Source organism: Colletotrichum scovillei, assembly GCF_011075155.1.
Source record: "Colletotrichum scovillei strain TJNH1 chromosome Unknown Contig00001, whole genome shotgun sequence".
Taxonomy (NCBI): Eukaryota; Fungi; Ascomycota; class Sordariomycetes; order Glomerellales; family Glomerellaceae; genus Colletotrichum; species Colletotrichum scovillei.
The window spans coordinates 2,706,711-2,723,510 of record NW_023336259.1 but is presented as its reverse complement, the minus strand read 5'-3'; the positions used below and the strand labels follow the sequence as shown (position 1 = coordinate 2,723,510).

General features: G+C 53.5%; 5 protein-coding genes across 5 annotated transcripts; 1 reads left to right on the top strand and 4 right to left on the bottom strand.

Annotated features, from left to right (window-relative positions):
• Positions 1-1,736: 1,736 nt before the first annotated feature.
• On the top strand, positions 1,737-5,191 carry HER10_EVM0010194 (uncharacterized protein). The gene is made up of 2 exons (XM_035479662.1): positions 1,737-3,343; positions 3,418-5,191. The coding sequence occupies exons 1-2, from the start codon at positions 3,018-3,020 to the stop codon at positions 3,545-3,547; spliced, it is 456 nt and encodes a 151-aa protein (XP_035338816.1). The 5' UTR covers positions 1,737-3,017; the 3' UTR covers positions 3,548-5,191.
• Positions 5,192-6,301: 1,110 nt separating this feature from the next.
• HER10_EVM0006897 (uncharacterized protein) lies at positions 6,302-6,898 on the bottom strand (the record flags this gene model as incomplete). The annotated part of the gene is made up of 1 exon (XM_035476470.1): positions 6,302-6,898. The coding sequence occupies one exon, from the start codon at positions 6,896-6,898 to the stop codon at positions 6,302-6,304; it is 597 nt and encodes a 198-aa protein (XP_035338502.1).
• A 1,102-nt stretch (positions 6,899-8,000) lies between these two features.
• HER10_EVM0005466 (O-methyltransferase) lies at positions 8,001-9,846 on the bottom strand. The gene is made up of 3 exons (XM_035475082.1): positions 9,145-9,846; positions 8,600-8,777; positions 8,001-8,459 (listed from the first exon to the last, which is right to left on the bottom strand). Exons 1-3 carry the CDS (start codon positions 9,356-9,358, stop codon positions 8,099-8,101), a joined length of 753 nt encoding a protein of 250 aa, XP_035338350.1. The 5' UTR covers positions 9,359-9,846; the 3' UTR covers positions 8,001-8,098.
• Positions 9,847-11,368: 1,522 nt separating this feature from the next.
• HER10_EVM0013276 (uncharacterized protein) lies at positions 11,369-13,117 on the bottom strand (the record flags this gene model as incomplete). Its single annotated transcript, XM_035482640.1, has 2 exons — positions 11,369-11,644; positions 11,699-13,117. The coding sequence occupies 2 exons, from the start codon at positions 13,115-13,117 to the stop codon at positions 11,369-11,371; spliced, it is 1,695 nt and encodes a 564-aa protein (XP_035339092.1).
• Positions 13,118-13,953: 836 nt separating this feature from the next.
• HER10_EVM0006746 (ORMDL family protein) lies at positions 13,954-14,693 on the bottom strand (the record flags this gene model as incomplete). Its single annotated transcript, XM_035476323.1, has 3 exons — positions 13,954-13,998; positions 14,060-14,418; positions 14,558-14,693. 3 exons carry the CDS (start codon positions 14,691-14,693, stop codon positions 13,954-13,956), a joined length of 540 nt encoding a protein of 179 aa, XP_035338485.1.
• Between the last annotated feature and the right edge of the window lie 2,107 nt (positions 14,694-16,800).

The window sequence follows — 16,800 nt, the reverse complement described above, 5'->3', positions numbered from 1 at the left end:
GTCAACCCCGGGTCCCTGCCCAGGCAATCAAGCACCCCCCGTGTTGGCCCCTTTTTTTGATGTTCCTGGTAGATGAGATATGGACCGGTGACCCGTCGTCAACGAAACAACCATTGCCAGACGGGTATCGGGCTTCCTGTCTCGAAACGATGCCAGATACTACTGACTACGGTAAATCCTCTGCGAGGTTTACCCTTCAAAGCCTTCACACCAATATGCGCGCGTACCTAGCTTGTTCGTACGGATACGGAGCCCACGGTCAAAATCGTCCTAGCGAGGGCGACATTGAACCAACTACCTTGCGGAAAGGGGCAAGGTAAGTCCACGTTGAGATGAGAGAAAGGGAAGGGGGCAAAGGGTAAGAAAAATTAAAAAAAGTCTCCGACTGCGAAGAGCCGGACGAATCGGTAGAAAATGGGCTCACGTCGTGCTGGTCTGCTGTTGCAAGGATATAGATGCAAGGTCGCAAACAGAGTGGATTCTTATGGTTTCTCAGTTAATTAGACGCAAAGAGACCCTGACCCTGAACCCTGTCTCTTTCTCGCTCTTGAGTCTTGGCCCGACTCCCCTGCTGCCGCCTGCCGTGCGACATCCTCGTCTTCCGTCTAGACCGTCGGGGTCATGATCGTGGTCTGCCTTTTACGACAAAGTCAGGTGCCCAATTGTACGGATACTCGTAGCTATACGTCTATATCCCCATTAAACGGGAGCTTCTCGGTCGAAAATCGCGGCCAGACCTTTGCGTCCGATCTACACATCTTGCCGGCATCCAATAGACTTCAATTCGATAGTCTTGTCCTGGGTCTCGTCTTGCCTGTTCAACGTCAAACAAACACAACATCACCTAGTTGAGTGTCCGCAGAAGGTCGTATCAGTCGCAGCGATCATGAGTCCAGGAAAGAGGTTCCCACCGATAGGTGGAGAGACCCACTTCCATACGCGACGCATCCTGGCGTAGAACAGTGCCAAAAGCGGAGATTCACGGTCGGACGTGAACAGTATACTTTGTGCCAACCTCACGTTGCACCATTCATCTCCCCCGTGGTTGGCGACAAAGAGAGGAAGCCATCGCCAGCGGTAGTTTTTTCCCGTTATTGGTTCCAAAAGCTTAATTGACCATACATTAGACGGACGTTGCTTCGATCAGTATCAAAGGACAACACGAGGCGTCATATTCTTCTTGTTCCCTGCGCCAGTGTCAACACGCCTTAGTGTGGCCGTGTCGTTTCTCAACCGACTCGGCAGCCATCACTCTCAAGAAGATTCAACATCCCGAGTCATCATCGTCTGCAACTCTGCTCCCATCGCCTCGCATAGTATAACGGCTTGTCGTGGCGTGCCTGCTTGGTTCCCTCTTGGCTTCTGCCTGCATCTTGAAGCCCCTCTCATCAATGATCTCCATGGCATTCATCAGGCCATCTGGCGGAATGACTCGTTTCTTCTTTCTGATGTTGACACTGCAGAAGCAAGATTGAGAGTGTTGCATTTTCTTTCTTACTCGTGTGCGAGCATGTACATCAAGCCACAAAGCCCACTCTTCGGCCGGGACTCTCTGCGGCAGGCAGGAAAAAGAAACAACTCATCTACGGAGTACCTAAACCTCAGATAAGCTACCGCACGCAATCCTCTTTGGTTTCCGCTATACCGGTCTGCCTCTTCGATGGCGGGGATACAAACTCGGTCAGCAAGCCCAGATCTTGCATCACGTTGCTCATGTACGCGGCTTTCGACACACACAGTGCAACCGTCACATCGTCTCGCAGTCTGCGACGTGCCATCGTCCTTCTGCTAAGTGGTCTACAGCCTGCTTGAAGCGTTTTCAATGGCCCTCTCCAGACTCTCCTGCACCTCTGCGGCCCTATCAGCATGTCTTTCCAGAAATCCGGCCCTTTTGGCTGCTCATGCTGGTGGGCTTCCAGACGAGTCCACGAAAACAACTCTCTCCATGATGCTGTCAGCATCGGTTACATTAAGAATAGCCCCGCCAACGTGCAGCCGGCCAACTAGACTTGCCGGAGCGACGAAACGAAACGAGCGGACAGAGTCGGGTTGTCGCGCATTTCAAACGGGGTCACAGTTCTCAGACCTCTCGATCAAATATCAGGTGAAAGCCAAGACTCAAGAGTCAACGCAAGGATGAAACTCCCGCGGCCGTTGCATGAGCAAACAGAGACCCAGTTCTCCCAGCCGCCTCTCCACTTTCGATTGTCGAGAGCTGATCGCACGCAGCACGCAGCGCGCACAAGTGCTAGACTTTTATCATGCCAGATGATGATGGGACGAATAACCCAGCATCGGCGCGCTACTGATCGTTTCTTCACGTCCGAGCTACAAGCTACGTTACCGACATCGGGGTTTAATTGTCAAAGAGTCGAGTCAATCTCGGCGCTCCAACACTGGAAATCGTTACCACGGTCCACGGCCCACTCTGGATGCCAAAGTCGCAATCTCCAATGGACGCACCATTGCCTTCTCGCACAGACAAGGGGCCAGAGGACGACTGACGTTCTTTAATCTGAGATGCCAACGATCACGCCGATGAAGCGCGAACCGATGGCAGTCACTGAGGAGCAGAATTACTGCACATCACACACTGTGACCCTTAGGTTGACGCAATGCTGGGAAACAATCCCACATTTGAGCATCCCGACACTCCAAAGCTATAACATCTCGGCCAGTCACAGTAGTACACGATGATACTCCGAGACTCTCCATTTCTAGACTCTCCACCTACTGGAGCCAGGGCAATCAATCTGCTGGCGTAGTGTACACTACCCCCAAAATCCCCCCCAATTTGCGTCTGATCGAATCAACTAGCGGGGCAAAAGGTGGTGCCAGCTGAACCCCCAGGTTTAGTAGAACGTCGTAGTTCATTAAACTCGGGGCTCTAACCACCAAGCGCCTTGTCAAAGAGACGACGATATGCTACGTCCGCGACATACGGGGCTTTGCTAGCCCGATATTCTCAGCTTAGCCTGCACACTGTTATGGATCCTTAGTTGGCAGATGCCCAAATAATGGCCAGCCCAAAAGCCACCGCGCCTTGTCCCGAGCTGCTAGGCTGCGCCTGGGCCACAAAGAGGCGCAACATCCGCCGTATCATTTGGCGATCCTTCTTCAAAAGACTGTCCGCCATAGAGACGGTGCCTGGCTATCTGCGTCGGAGGCGTAAGGGTGTATGTATGCCCGGTTGTCAGCTCTCACGAGTTGATAGATCGCCGGCCTGCCGTTCCGTCGCGGCAGTCAATGGATCGATGAGCGCCTCTTTGGTGTTTCTTTACTGGCTCTTGGCAAACCAGTCTGTCCACGACGGAGCTTCAGAACAGCTCATGGACCTCGTACGGTAAGCCGTTGTTTGGTCGATAAGACTCCTGCTTCATGTTCAGGTTACGAGACTGTAGCTAATGTGATGCATAGCGCTTGTCTTCGAAACAGTTGTCTGGCACGCAAGAATCTGACAATAGTCCCTCTGATGACATATTGGGTTGGAGCAAACACAGCGATGCCGTGCCACAACAACAAAATCTCCAGTCCTAGAGCGGGTTAAGCAGCTACGGCTATTCTCTTCCGCCTCGTACCATGCATCCACGTCGCTGTCGCACGCCGCGGACGTTAACTTCTTCGGGATGCAATAAGGCTGGCTGTGGATCTGGGGCCTTGGAGTTGGGCGGTTCTGTTCAGCCAACTAGCTTGCAGAAGCTCACTGCTTGTTTGCGACAGAGTTCCCTAGGGCCGGCGGAGTGGAAGCACCGCGGATGAGCGACAGAAGATCGACTCAGCCTGTCAAATATTTGGCCAATGTCTCGCCGATGTAGGCCTCTAGTGGTGGGTAGGCTAAGGGTTGGAGGGTGTGGGCTTTCCATTACCCTTCATAGGGATCTACATCGGGCAGAAGCCAGTGACAGCAGCATTATCGAGCTTTCGGTACTGGAAGCTATCAATGTTGGCGCAGCATCCCAAGCAGTCTGCGTTTGGTGATCGTAAGGCGTCAGCAGTTGAGAGCAGCTGTTTGCTACAGCGCATGAAAGCATCGGCAGAGGCAAACACGCATATGTAGACCTAGCTGAGGATTCGGTCTTCACAAGGGTTGTACCACCCAGCATGGGATCCCGTCTGATCCCCAGCTAAACCGGCAGGCCGTACTTCACAACTACACTCAAGTGTCTCACGGGCATCCGTCATCAGCCAACGGTGTGGTGTGTTGTGGGCGCTGCAAACGGAAGCGAGCTCCCCAAGCTATCATCAGTCGGTTCGTTTGCAAACGCCATCCCGACCCAGCCGGCAAGCGACCTGACATCTCAATGCACGACAGCCATGTTTTCGCGTGCGTTAGAGTGGTGGAATTCTCCAGTGAGAGACGAGGATCCCTCGGTGGCCATTGCTCTTCGGCCATGACCTGATATTGTGCGACCGTCGAAAACCCTAACATCTGGTAGGGTTGGCAACAAGGAGATGAGTTACTGAGGCAAGGCAAACAAAACAGATGGAAAACAAAGACTCGGCGGGATGACGATACTTGGCTTCCGCTCCTACGCCCAATCAGCTGCCGTTTCTTTCGGATAAGATCTGGCCGGTACAACCAGTAATACGCCTCTTGGCGAGTCTTTGTTCGATGCCCTCTCACTCTGAACAAGTGGTTCGAGTAACAAGGGTAACACACGCGGCCTCCATTTTGTGTAATCGAAAGTCCCCGTCTTTGACTGCGAAGGCACGCACCATCTTCGAAATACCATCAAAGCTTCTGTCACCTGATGTGTGTCCTCGACTTCGGTACTTGATACGTAATGCTCCATAGTCAAACTACCCCAGATAACCCTACGCCTAGTCGAAAGCCTCGGCACCAGTAAGCTTTCACACAAGCAAAGCATAACGGGGTGTGCTCACAGCTCCCATACTGAGCTCGAACGTCAGTGCTGCGCTAGATCCATCAAACAAAGGATCGTGATAATACAGCTTTGTTTGTTGACTGCTTGCCTGGCATATGGAGCTTGAGCACACAGGCTGACGATGACCGAGCTCACCCCAGACACTTCGATCTAAAGTCACAGATCCGGTCCTCCTAGACGTATCGTTCCCAGTTCCGCCAATATCTTAACAGCGGCACCCAGTCCTCTTTGCTCATGGTTGATGATTCTGGCTCGCCGTTGCGTTCGCACGGTTTACTGTACGGTATTGCTCGAGATCCATGCTCTGTATTTGGGGCCCTTTCTCGATACGTGCGGCGTCGTCGGCAGCTAGTCAACCTGGTCCCTTGAATTCATTACACTTGACGGAACTAGTGCAAACTGCATTTATTGGCTCGAGCTCTTAATATCGATCGATGATCGTGCCCAGGTTGCCAGGCAGAAGTAACTGAGTAGAGTTTGGGCAAACACGATCTCCCCTTTTGGAATCTTACATCAAAGAAGCACGGAGTACATTTCAAGATCTACTATCTTTTGTTCAGACTCGATCGCTTCACGTGGTAACGTGGTAATACGGAAGACTCTAGAAGCAGTTTTCTTCGGTCTTCTCTTCCTTCCTCTAACCCCTGGGGCCCTGGTCCTTCACCCCGTACCTGCCCGAAATCATGCAAGAAAGAGTGACGAGCCGCCTCCTGTCGTGGTCCTCGATTCCCCCGCTCCTCGCACCCCCTCTGCTCTTCCCTTCCATGCCTAGGACCCTGTGGCTATGGGGTGAGAAGAGCAGGAAGACGCCAAGGTCATTGCGTCTATTGTATTAGACTGGAAACTGAAGTGTAAGTAGAACGATGCCCGCCCAAATGAGCCGGTGCGGCGAGTCGTTGATTTTGAGCTGCCCCCTTCGCCGAAATACACCAACGACCGGTGCCTTGATCCGCTGTCGTGTCAGGCGGAGGCCAGCCAACCAGTAGAAGTCCGCTGCGGAAGGGTTGAGGATAGGTGGCTCTGGTATGTAAGGCAGAGCAGATGCGAGCGGGCTTGTTGCTTCCGAGGACAAGGGCGTCGACAATCTTGGCGGTGATGGTATCACACGTGTTATGTTACTTTCGGAAGTTGCCTGCCATAGTTGGATGGCTGTTTGCGAGGACTATTTTCCCTTTGCGATGCAGCTTGTATTATTGCGGCGGCTTTTGCATAGAGGGCCTCCCTTACCGTTGTCTCCGACTCTATCACAACTTTGTTGGTGGTACTTACTCGATTTAAGCTGGTGATTCCGGGCGTGGTTAAGGCCAAGATCTCACTCGTTCAGAGAACAAGGGCGTTCTCGAGAGAGGCATGGCAAGAAAAGGACGTGTCCCCTGGAAGACCCTTTCTGGGAGACTGTTGGGCGCACAGTACTGTCAATGTTGATGCCACGCAGTACTCTTCGTCTCGAAAGTCTCCTCCGAGTCCTTGATGAAATAAGTTCCTCCGTCAGCAGTGTCCGACGTGATAGATCCATGGCTAGTATTATCATCACAGTCTTGTAGGAAATGCGATCTACTCGCCGTATTAGATTCGGACCGAAAGGAACCGCCAACTCCGTCGCCGCGGACGTCGACGGCCCGGCGGAGGACTTCGGCCAGAAGCGCGACTCTTACTCTTTGGTTCTCATATTCGTCTCCGTTCTCGTCCTCGTCGTCACCTCGCCTCGCGGCACGAGTGTGTGATGGCTGCGGCCGAGGCGGAGGTGAAGGCGAAGGCGGCGGTGTAGGCGGCGGAATCGGGAGCGGGAACACGCTCTGCTGCTGGGCTTCGCGGCGGCGGCAGACGAGGCACTTGCCCGCTTGACGGAAGACGCCGGAGCAGGAGAGGTCTGGGCATTCGTCGTCAACCCCCGGCGAGTCGTTGGGAGGGCGAGAGCGAGGTGTGGATGCTTGTTTGTAGCATGGGTGGGTTATGTGGTGGCCTTGCCAGCAGCCACAGGCGACGTGGTAGACGTTTTCTGCGAGGCACATTTTGTGAGATGATTCTGTACTGCGGTGTCTTGCCTGCTGTTTGGGTTGTGTTGATGGGCGAGGATGTTGGCTTACCTTGGTATATCGTCAGATTCGATCAGGAGGTGGACTGGTTCGAGTTGAGGTTGGTGATGTGTGTCAATGGCTCTATAGTGTTATCAAGCTTGGAGTTTTTCGAAGTCTTTGAAGTGTGGGTGAGCTTTTGTTGTTTTGTCCCTCTTTTCCGTCTCTTGATAGTTGGGGCTTGGAGGGAAATCTTGTGATATAGACCCACGGAAGGGGAGATGCAGACTTCCTTCTCGTGAACATGCATCCGTAGATCTTTGTATTATGTGTTGTTGAACGTTGAAGTTTACTTTGTTCAAAACGGCACAATGGTCCTAATGTTGACGAAAGAAAGAAATTGGCTGAGTGCGTACGGAGGGGACAATGGAGGACAATGAAGACTCTTCATTTTGAACAAGTTATCCATTTCGCCCTTGGATGTCTCCCTTTCTGTGTTGGAAGTCGGTTGGCTTAAGCATATGTAAGCTATGACTATGTATACAGCCACCTTAAAGCTAACCTTGGGGGACGAGTGCTCTACTAAAGAGGTAATTTCAGATAGCGGTACTTTTCCCTACACCTTTGGCTCTGATATGGGGGCATTACTCTAGTTGTAGGACGAGGAAGAGGTAGAGGAAGAGATAGCCTTCAACGTAGTCAGTTGAAAAAAAAAAAAAAAAAGAATCTTTGTTTGGATAAAAGAAATACCAGGTTGTCGAACGGCTCGGTACGTCCCAGTCTTAGTTGATCAAATGAGAGGCTTTTGTGCGTGAACAGGGAGGTTGAGCGGCAACCTTATAGGCTTCCGGTTAACAAAGGAATAGCCATTTGATCCAAGTGAAGCAAGTCTTCCAGAGAGAAGCAAGTTATGGCGATCCAGCAGAGAGATCGTGCATCAAGTTGTGACATTTGGATTGCTTGATTCAAAAGTCTTCAGAATCAATACTTGCTGGTTCTGGATTTGTTTTATTCTCTCAACTAAATTACACACCAGATGCCGCGGAGATCTGCCTAGAAAAGGTGGCAAACGAAAGTCTCATAGTTTCATAACCATGTCTTCATTTCTACACATCTACTCTAAGCTCCGCAACACCATTGCCCGCTTCCAATCTCCTTCATCCCCGGTTTATGTCTTCGCAACATCTCGCATCAAACCTAATCAACTAACCTAGCAAGGTGAACACCATCATACAACGGCATCAACCACGAATCCAGCCTCGGCTCGTCGTGCACGGCGCTGTTGAACTCGCGCAGCTTGTCCACGTCCTCGGACTTCCAGTACGCCGCGCGCTCGCCCTTCTCACGCTGCACCCACGGGTTCTCGTCCGAATCGTCGGCGACGATGCCGCGGCGGAGGACATTATCTGCGACGATGAGGCCGCCCGCACGGAGGAGGCGGTTCTTGCCGTCTTTCTGCGATGAGGCGAGGATGGTGGACAGGTAAGATGGATATCCCGACTTTTGGGCGTCGATGAAGATTAGGTCGTAGGGTTCTGAAGGTTTCAGGGTCGGTAGGCTAGGTTTGGGTGTTAGTGAGGTGTTATTTGCGCGGCCCCTTTCATGCTGCCATTCTTCATCGTTCTCATCCGATGAAGATGAGTGGCACTGGAGGGGCCAAAACACAGTGGTGATTTGAGCCTTGGAGGAATAACTCACGTCTCTAGAGCGTCGCCGACGATGACGGACGCGTTCTTGATGCCGTTGGCGGCCCAGGCCTCCTCGGCTTGCTTTGCGTAGTCTGCGCTGAACTCGAGGCCGGTGACGGTGCCTTCTGGGCCTACGGCGTGGGACCAGACCATGCCGGAGTAGCCTACGTAGACGCCAATTTCTAGAACTGTGGAGGGTGATGTTTTGTTAGCATTGGTTTTTGAGTTTCAAGTTGAGTTGCCTGAGAGCCGCGTGTATCAACAAGGACCCCGTGGCACCACGAGAATTGGCCATGGCTGAGACATGAGATATTGTAGAGAATGTTCACAACCACCTGAATTATCCCCCCGGATCTCTCCAATATCTCACTTGAGTTGGAACTATGATTGAGTTGAGTTGAGTTGAGTTGCCTCACAGGAGACACAGTGTCGCGGCCCGAATGCATCCAATAACTCCCAAACGAAATCACCGCGTCAAACGCCCTCTCCTCCCTCACCCAAATGCAGAAAGAAAGCGGCAAAACGAGAAAAGAGGTCTATAGGAAAAAAGCTCACTTCTCTTGGCCCCAATGAGCTTCGCAATCCAAATGTGGTTCTGCGCCTGAAAATTGCTAATCATCAACATGGACGTCTCGGGCTGCGTCTTGTCAATGTGGTCGTGGTAGGCGACAATGTGCGCGGGCAGGTCGGTGGAGCGGGACTCGGAATACGTCGTCACGTTGCGCGAGACGGACTCGTTTGGGTAGAGGACCGAGACGGAGGACTTCATCTTTGCCGTGTGACTTTTCTGAAGCTATGGAAACGGGCGCGGTTTTCTCGGTTCTTGGAAGAATCAAAGTTGTATAGTAAGAACGTTGTCGTTTTGTAAGACGTTGCGAGGATGAGTTGGCGTTCCGAGGATGAGGTGAGCTGGTTGAACTGGGTCGAGTCAGGTGGATCGCAACGGGACCACTCGTCGGCACTTCTCGTCAAACAGGTGTATGAAGTGCAAAAGTTGTGATTTCCAAACAGAGAAACCAGAAAGGTAAGAGAGAGTGAGTGAGAGAACCTGGTGTATTTATGCCAAGTATGAAGTTCCCAAACGACCCCCCTCCCCTCCTCCTCCCCCGCCAAACGTCGCGTTGGCGTCGATTATTAAGTCGTTCTCTCATACCTTAGCTTCATGACAAGTGACAACCACGGACATCGTGTCACAACACCCCCGGTCCCATCCCGCGCGCGGAACGGGTGGACATGGAGAGCAAACGTCGCGCCCTGGTTCCCAGAGCTGAAGCAGAGATCGACCCCTCCATTCATGAACGCGGGTTCCACCCCCACCTCTTTCCATCCCCCGCCTTCGGAGCAAGATGCCGGTTGTCGAGTGTGGTCAGTAGGTAGCGTCCCCCGGTTGCGCAATCGCCCACAATCACCGCCCCCCGCCAGAAGGAATAGAAAACTCCAATGGCATTCAACAAATATCCGTACCGGACATAAGTGAGATCAAAGGTAACCAGTTAACCAGCTTATTCGGCCGAAGTCGCCATGAAAGCTCGGCTCGGCGATTGGGTAGTTGAGAAGGCGTGGCGCGCAAGTCAGTCTACCTTACTTCGTTCGGACTTACTTCTTCAGACGACGAGGCGCTGGGTGGATCTATCTTTACCCACCCAACCGCATCAAACTGCTACAACTTCCACGTCTAGAAATCCTCGGGCCTGACACACGGCACTTTTGGGGAGGGAGGGGGGGGGGGGTTGTAGTTACTTCTGTAAGGTTACTTCGATATCGGCCCTCCATTTTCGCCGCATTCTTGCCCACTTGGGGAATTGCTACCCTTTTACTTTTTGTTATTTTTTCTTGACAGATGCTTGTTTTACAGCGGGAGGTTAATCTTGCAGTTCGATTTGAGAGAGGGGGAGGGGGGTCGGGCAAATATTGCATCTGCCTGCACAGCATTATGCGAACTTCGGATCAAATCCGTCTCGGCCGAAGAAGAAGAAAAAGAAGAAAAAGCGTTGGGATGGAAGGGAAGTTTCTTGGAAACGGGTTACAGACGCGCTCGGTGCCGTTGCGGCGGGACTATCTGCTGCTTAAGGTACCTTACTTCCGAGGTTCCTTACTTGAGTACTTCGTACCTTACAGACCACGCCACACGATACCATCCCATGACAAACGCCGTTTCTGTTTCGGGAAGGAGGGGCGGTTCCGAGGGACGACTATTGCACAGCAAGGTGATTCTTCAGTGACATTTTCAACAACCACACTGCAAACCCAAATAGCTGACTTATCCACGCAACGGAGTTTTGCACTCAACCTATCTCTTGAACACATACCGTGATTAATGGTTGCGGAGTCTCTTCACTTTTTAGCTCGCTTTCTCATCGAGGTCGAATCATGTTAAAAAACATGGTGGTTTCCAAAGTGTTGTATTAAGGCGGAGAACTTTAAAGTCTAGTGACTGAGATAAACCAAAAATTACACGATTAGAAACAAAAAACCCTCCGCGATACATTTGATAGCAAAAAGACGGGGCGACAGGAAGTTACTCCTGACAAGATGAAGTCGATCTGTCCAAGTTTCACACGCCAAGGGCTGATGATTCCCATATGCTCTTCCGCTCAACACTTTCTCCTCCCCTTTTCTCTCCAAGGACAACGGCCACTGATCTCCATATCATACGCTTCACCTCAGGGGCAGGAGTCTACTTGTTTCCAGTAACTGCTTTTCAGGAGCTACTCTGCAGTGGGTCATACCCCTCCCAGGCCTGTTGGTAAAAGCGTCTTCCGTTAGTTCATCAGGACACTTAGAGGAAGAAGGCGGCGACCATGAGAGCACCAGCGAGGGTGAGAGGTGCCTTGACGTAGCTGCCGCCAGCGGTGGCGACCGTGGAGGGCTTGCCTCCAGTGGTAGCCGGCTGGGTAGGAGGCTGCGCCGGAGTTTGGACAGGAGGCTGCGCGGGCGGCTGAGCAGGGGGTTGAGAAGGAGGCTGCGCCGGGGGTTGAGCGGGCTGCGTAGGAGGCTGCGCGGGAGGTTGCGCAGGAGGCTGAGCAGGAGGTTGAGCGGGAGGTTGAGAAGGAGGCTGCGCAGGGGGTTGAGCAGGAGGTTGAGCAGGAGGTTGCGCGGGAGGCTGAGCGGGAGGCTGCGAGGGAACAGTGGCAGGCTTGTTCGCAGTGACGGTAGAGTTTTGGTAACGGACTCTAGTGACCGTAGGGCAAGGCGTGCTCGAGGCCTGAGGGGTGACGGGAACAGCCTTCTGCGAAGACGCGATGACAACGGGCTTGGAGGCCGAAGACGCAGGCGGCACAGCGCGCTGGGAGGAGACCACGACAACGGGCTTGGAGGAAGAGGGAACGGCCTTCTGCGAAGACAGGACAACGACGACGGCAGAGGTGGTGGCCTTGGCGGTCGTGGTGGTCTTGGGATTCTGGGAAGTCGTCACCTTCTTGGTGGCCGAGGTGCAAGGGGTTGTGGCGTTGTGACGGCGGCTGGAGGTCACCACTGCCTTGGATGAAGTCTTGGACTTGTGGGTGGTCGAGGACTTCTTGGAGCTGGAAGAAGACTTGCAGGGAGTGGTTGTGGGCTTCTTAGAAGTGGAAGACACGCAGGGGGTAGTAGTCTTCTTGGTTGAAGTGGTGCAAGGTATGGGTGAAGGCTTCTTGGAGGTGGTGCAAGGAGTCGTGGTGGACTTCTTGGAGGTAGAGCAGGGAGTGGTCGTCGGCTTCTTGGAAGTAGAGCAAGGCGTGGTCGTTGGCTTCTTAGAGGTCGTGCAAGGGGTGGTGGTAGACTTCTTAGACGTAGAGCAAGGAGTCGTAGTGGGCTTCTTGGGAGTTGAGCACGGGGTAGTCGTGGGCTTCTTAGATGTCGAGCAAGGAGTCGTAGTGGGCTTCTTGGGGGTCGAGCAAGGAGTCGTAGTAGGCTTCTTGGAAGTTGAGCACGGGGTAGGCGTGGGCTTCTTCGACGTGGTGCAAGGCGCCGTCGTAGGCTTCTTGGAAGTAGAGCACGGGGTAGGCTTGTGCTTCCTGGTGGAAGTGGTGCAAGGGGTAGTCGTGGAGGTGGTCGTGCAAGGCTGGGTGACGGTGACGACCTTTGTGCTCCAAGTCCAGGTCGGCCGTCCGGGGCCGGGCACAAAGACCCGGGACACGGTCGTCTCGAAGATGGTCTGCGGGTCCAGGGGCACGGCGGGGAAGTCGGGCTGCGACGGCTGCCAGCCGGCCGAACGGGTTGAGGTGAACATCTGGGACTGGGCCAATCCGGAGAGGACGGCAACGGCGACGGCGGTGACCCTCATGATGTCTGAGAAGGGGGGTAAGGTGGGAAATGAGAGAAAATGGTAAAAACGATTGACTGAGAGACGAAGTGAAAGGTTCCCGCCTTCCCTACACGATGACAGTGAGCGAGTGACTGATGAATCGGATGAGGATGAAAGAGGAGATAGTCTGGAGTCTCCTCCTAGACTCGCTTTACTTATAACCGTTGGCCTGGTGGCCTTTGGCGACCTTGACCCTTGATAGCCCTTCATGTCTGCATGGCTTGTTGGGTATCGATTTCTCATGATGTCGGAAAGAGAGTTTGAACCGGATGGAGCAACAATCAGACACCGGGGCTCAACATGAACTTCGCAGACCTCAGGGTTGTGAAGCCATCGAAGCTTATGCAGAAAGCTTCTCCCACTTGATCCACTTGGGACATGAGCTCCCCTCCGTCCTCAAGATTGACGGTGCCAAATATCGATGGCAACAAGTCAAGGTTTTTTCTTCAAGCCACTGGAACCTCTGCGGAATATCTCATGGCGCCGTTCTGGAGCGGGACAGCCAGACCAGGTTGCTTGCGAATACGGTCTCCCGTGAGATATACGTTGGTTTCGGCGAGGGAGAGCACGGGAGGGCGCAGGTGGTTGAAGTCTTTTCACACGTTGCCGACACTATTGGCGCTCACTGTACGATCTTGATGGGGCCAGCTGCATGTTTGAACCTGTGCTTGAAAATTGATGAAAACGCTTGGGTACATATTGGTGGCGGGACCTCTATCGGACCTCTTCCATCATTTGGTCGCCCGCCATTCGCTTTTCGTGATAATTCTGCAGCGCACCGTATACCTTTGGTCATGATACTCGACACCCACAGCTTGTTGACTCCGATGAGCGGCGTCCGTTGTTGTGACTCGAAAACGGAAGAGTGGTGATTTGTGCACCTTGACGGAGCTCTCGACGCGGTCGAAAAGCCTTGCGCTTGTTGTCTCCAAGCTCCCCTCAGCATCTGCAGTCTGCAATGCTCAGCTCTGTGTGTTCCGTGTCGGACCATGCTCGCTATGTATGCCTTCCGTCGACTCCATTCTTTCCCACTCTCGGAACACGCTTTCCAGAACCTAACGCCATATTGCCACGCATTTTTAGTAATCGGAGTCATTGAACAGACCGAACCGCATCCGGTGGCTCTGCGTACGTTGTCAGCTTTGAACTTTCTATGTCTTCTGTCAATAAAGGGGGAAAACATACAAAAGGCAGCTTGGGTATGACAACTGCTAGCACAGCCAAGAAGTTGATGCTAAAGTAGGCGAGGTCGTAATGCGTGTAATGCGTGCTGAGGAGGAACAGCACGATTGGCACGCTGAGCAAAAACTTCTTGGCGGGTGTGTATTGAGCCCCATCGTCGATTTGTTCCCACATGTTCAGGTTATCAAAAGCACCGCCGTTGAACTCGAATGGCACGCCGCGAACGTAATGAAACATGATGTAGGATCCAAACATGTACGAGATGTTCGTCAGAGTCCAGGATGTCTCCTGTGACACGCCCGGCATGACATCGTAGAATATCTTCAAGCAAAGGATGAGGACGAAATGGATTGTCCAGGCGCCTGTAGACGGTAATTGTCAGTTCCTGTTTTCCTACCTTCCAATGGGACTAGATGGATGGGCTGGCACGCGACCAAAGCAAAGGGAATGGAAAGGGGCCATGGAATAGCTTCCGATCAGGAAGCTTCGCGCGGGGCTCACCTTTGGCATTGACCCAGTTCGCATTGAGGTTGGGCACGACGGCTTGGTCGCTTATCTGCTCGAGTGTCTCTTGGGGTTCGTAATGGACCTGGAGGATACTGCTAGATCTCCTTCTGCGGGCACCGGGTTCCGCCATTGCTCTGTACGATCCGCTGCCACTTCGCGGAGGATTTGTGGCCGCGTCGTACGAGACGGTGCGAGAGAGGAGGATTGGGGAAGACAGTTTGGCGGTGTTGGAGGGGGCGTTGGGGTGCGAGTTGGGTTTTGTGGGTGGAATGGAAGAGGGGAAAGTCTCTGCGGGCTCTCGGGATCGTCGTCGGCGTCCTCGTGATGCTGGGGTTCGGCGGAGTGATGAATTTGTCGTGTGCTGGCGGCCCCCTTGATGATGTCACGGGGAAAGCGAGCAGCAATTGACGTTACGTTGAGTTTGATGTTGATGCAGGTGTTGTATATAGGAGATGCTGGGACTGAATGTGGTTGAAATTTGATGGAAGCGAAAGTAGAGAAAAAGGTGTCGTCGGGACAGTCGAAGAGAAGCGAGAGCGAGATTCTGGCTGCGAATGTTGGGGATGCCGTCGTCGTAATAGTCTACTTGGCAATGGGATGAAGGAGAGGATGGGACATTTTCCCTTAGATATTCATACTAAGGTAGCAGCAGCAGCCAGCAGCGGAACGGGGGCACTCAATTGGGGGGGTGGAGGGAGGAGGACAAAAAAGAATGGGGCTATTGGACAGTCCCCGACAAGGCCACGGCACAGGGCCTCAGGTGCAGGGCAGCTGCGCGTGCAGGCAATGGGAACCAGGCACAGTGAAGACTCCACTCGTCCACTCCTCCCAAGCCAAAGACACGACAGGACAAACCTGAGATTGGGATCCGAGCCGACAGACAGCTGCAGACAGCACCAGTTTCCTTCACCTTCCCAGGTCATGGCAGCCACTGCCAGCCGACACGAGCGTACCGAGAGGAGGACACATTGAAGCGGACGGGCATGGAACCCACCCCACCCGGTCAGGGTCGTTCAGGGGACCACCCCAATTTCAGCGGGTACGGAAGACTTGGAGGGGGAGTTACATACAGTACAAGCACTGGCAGGTCCTGATGGAAGAAAGAGACGGGAACTGACTGGATGGACGGGACGCAAAGGCTCCGGAACCAAAGGAGGACTGGACGGAATTGGACCTGGACCAGGGACACCTGCGTTCACAGGAGAGAAAACAGAGCGGGAAGCAGGGCAGGCATTCCCGCCTCTGGGAGCCGTAGAAGGTATGTGTGGATGGCATGGGAAGCCCACTCTCTCGCTCTCAACTTGCAAAGAGGCTCTTGCACCTTATCGCCTTGGCCCAGGAAGCTTTTCCACCAGGTGCGACATGCCCAGCCGGTACACACACCCGACGAAATGTTGCTCGATTTGACAACCTTCTTCCTCCCCCACCATCGAAGAAGAAAAGAAGGGACTCTGATCGTTGCATACAGATCCTCCCCTAGCTCCCACATACAGCACACGGCATACGGCCTGCGCACAACCCTGCCAAGAGCACGGCTCCACGGCTAGACTAAGCACGAGAAAAGATCGAATACTTACCTACATTCTTCGTACATACAGCGACGCGTCCCGCGGGAAGGGCACTGATGGCCGACGTGAAGCACAGCCAGCCAGACAGACGGTCAGACTCAGACCCAACATGCCACTGTCCCGCCGCACAGATATCCGTACTGTAAGCTCCCCTGCGTTTCCTGGCCCGGCCAATCGTGTTGCAGGATGGATAGCGCAGGACGGAGGCCGGAGCAGCATGCGGCGTAGGTTCACAGGCGCATCTGCTAGCGAATTGGGGGCAGGAAGGGGTTTCCCTGGCCAAGTTCAACCAGGAAGATGCCCCTATTTCCGACATTTAGTGACGGCAAATCGGTGGTCAATGGCCATTGGGGAGGATGAGATACAGCCAGCAATGAGCAGACTGGCCAGATGTGGAAGCACTCTCACACCCATCCGGATACAACCGCTGGATCGACCCTATCACACAGAACCGCCTATATACGCGGCATGAACATGCCATCCAGGACTGAAGAGAGGCTAAGCTTTGTTGAGCCGAAAGGAGCACAGCAACAGCAGAGCAGCACGATGATATACGGCCCATGCGTGCCATCTTCTCTTCGCCTCACATCATGACATGGATCACATCACACCCGGGGTTCCTGGCGTCTGGTCATCGTTTCCAGATTTGCGTACGGAGACGGATGGAGG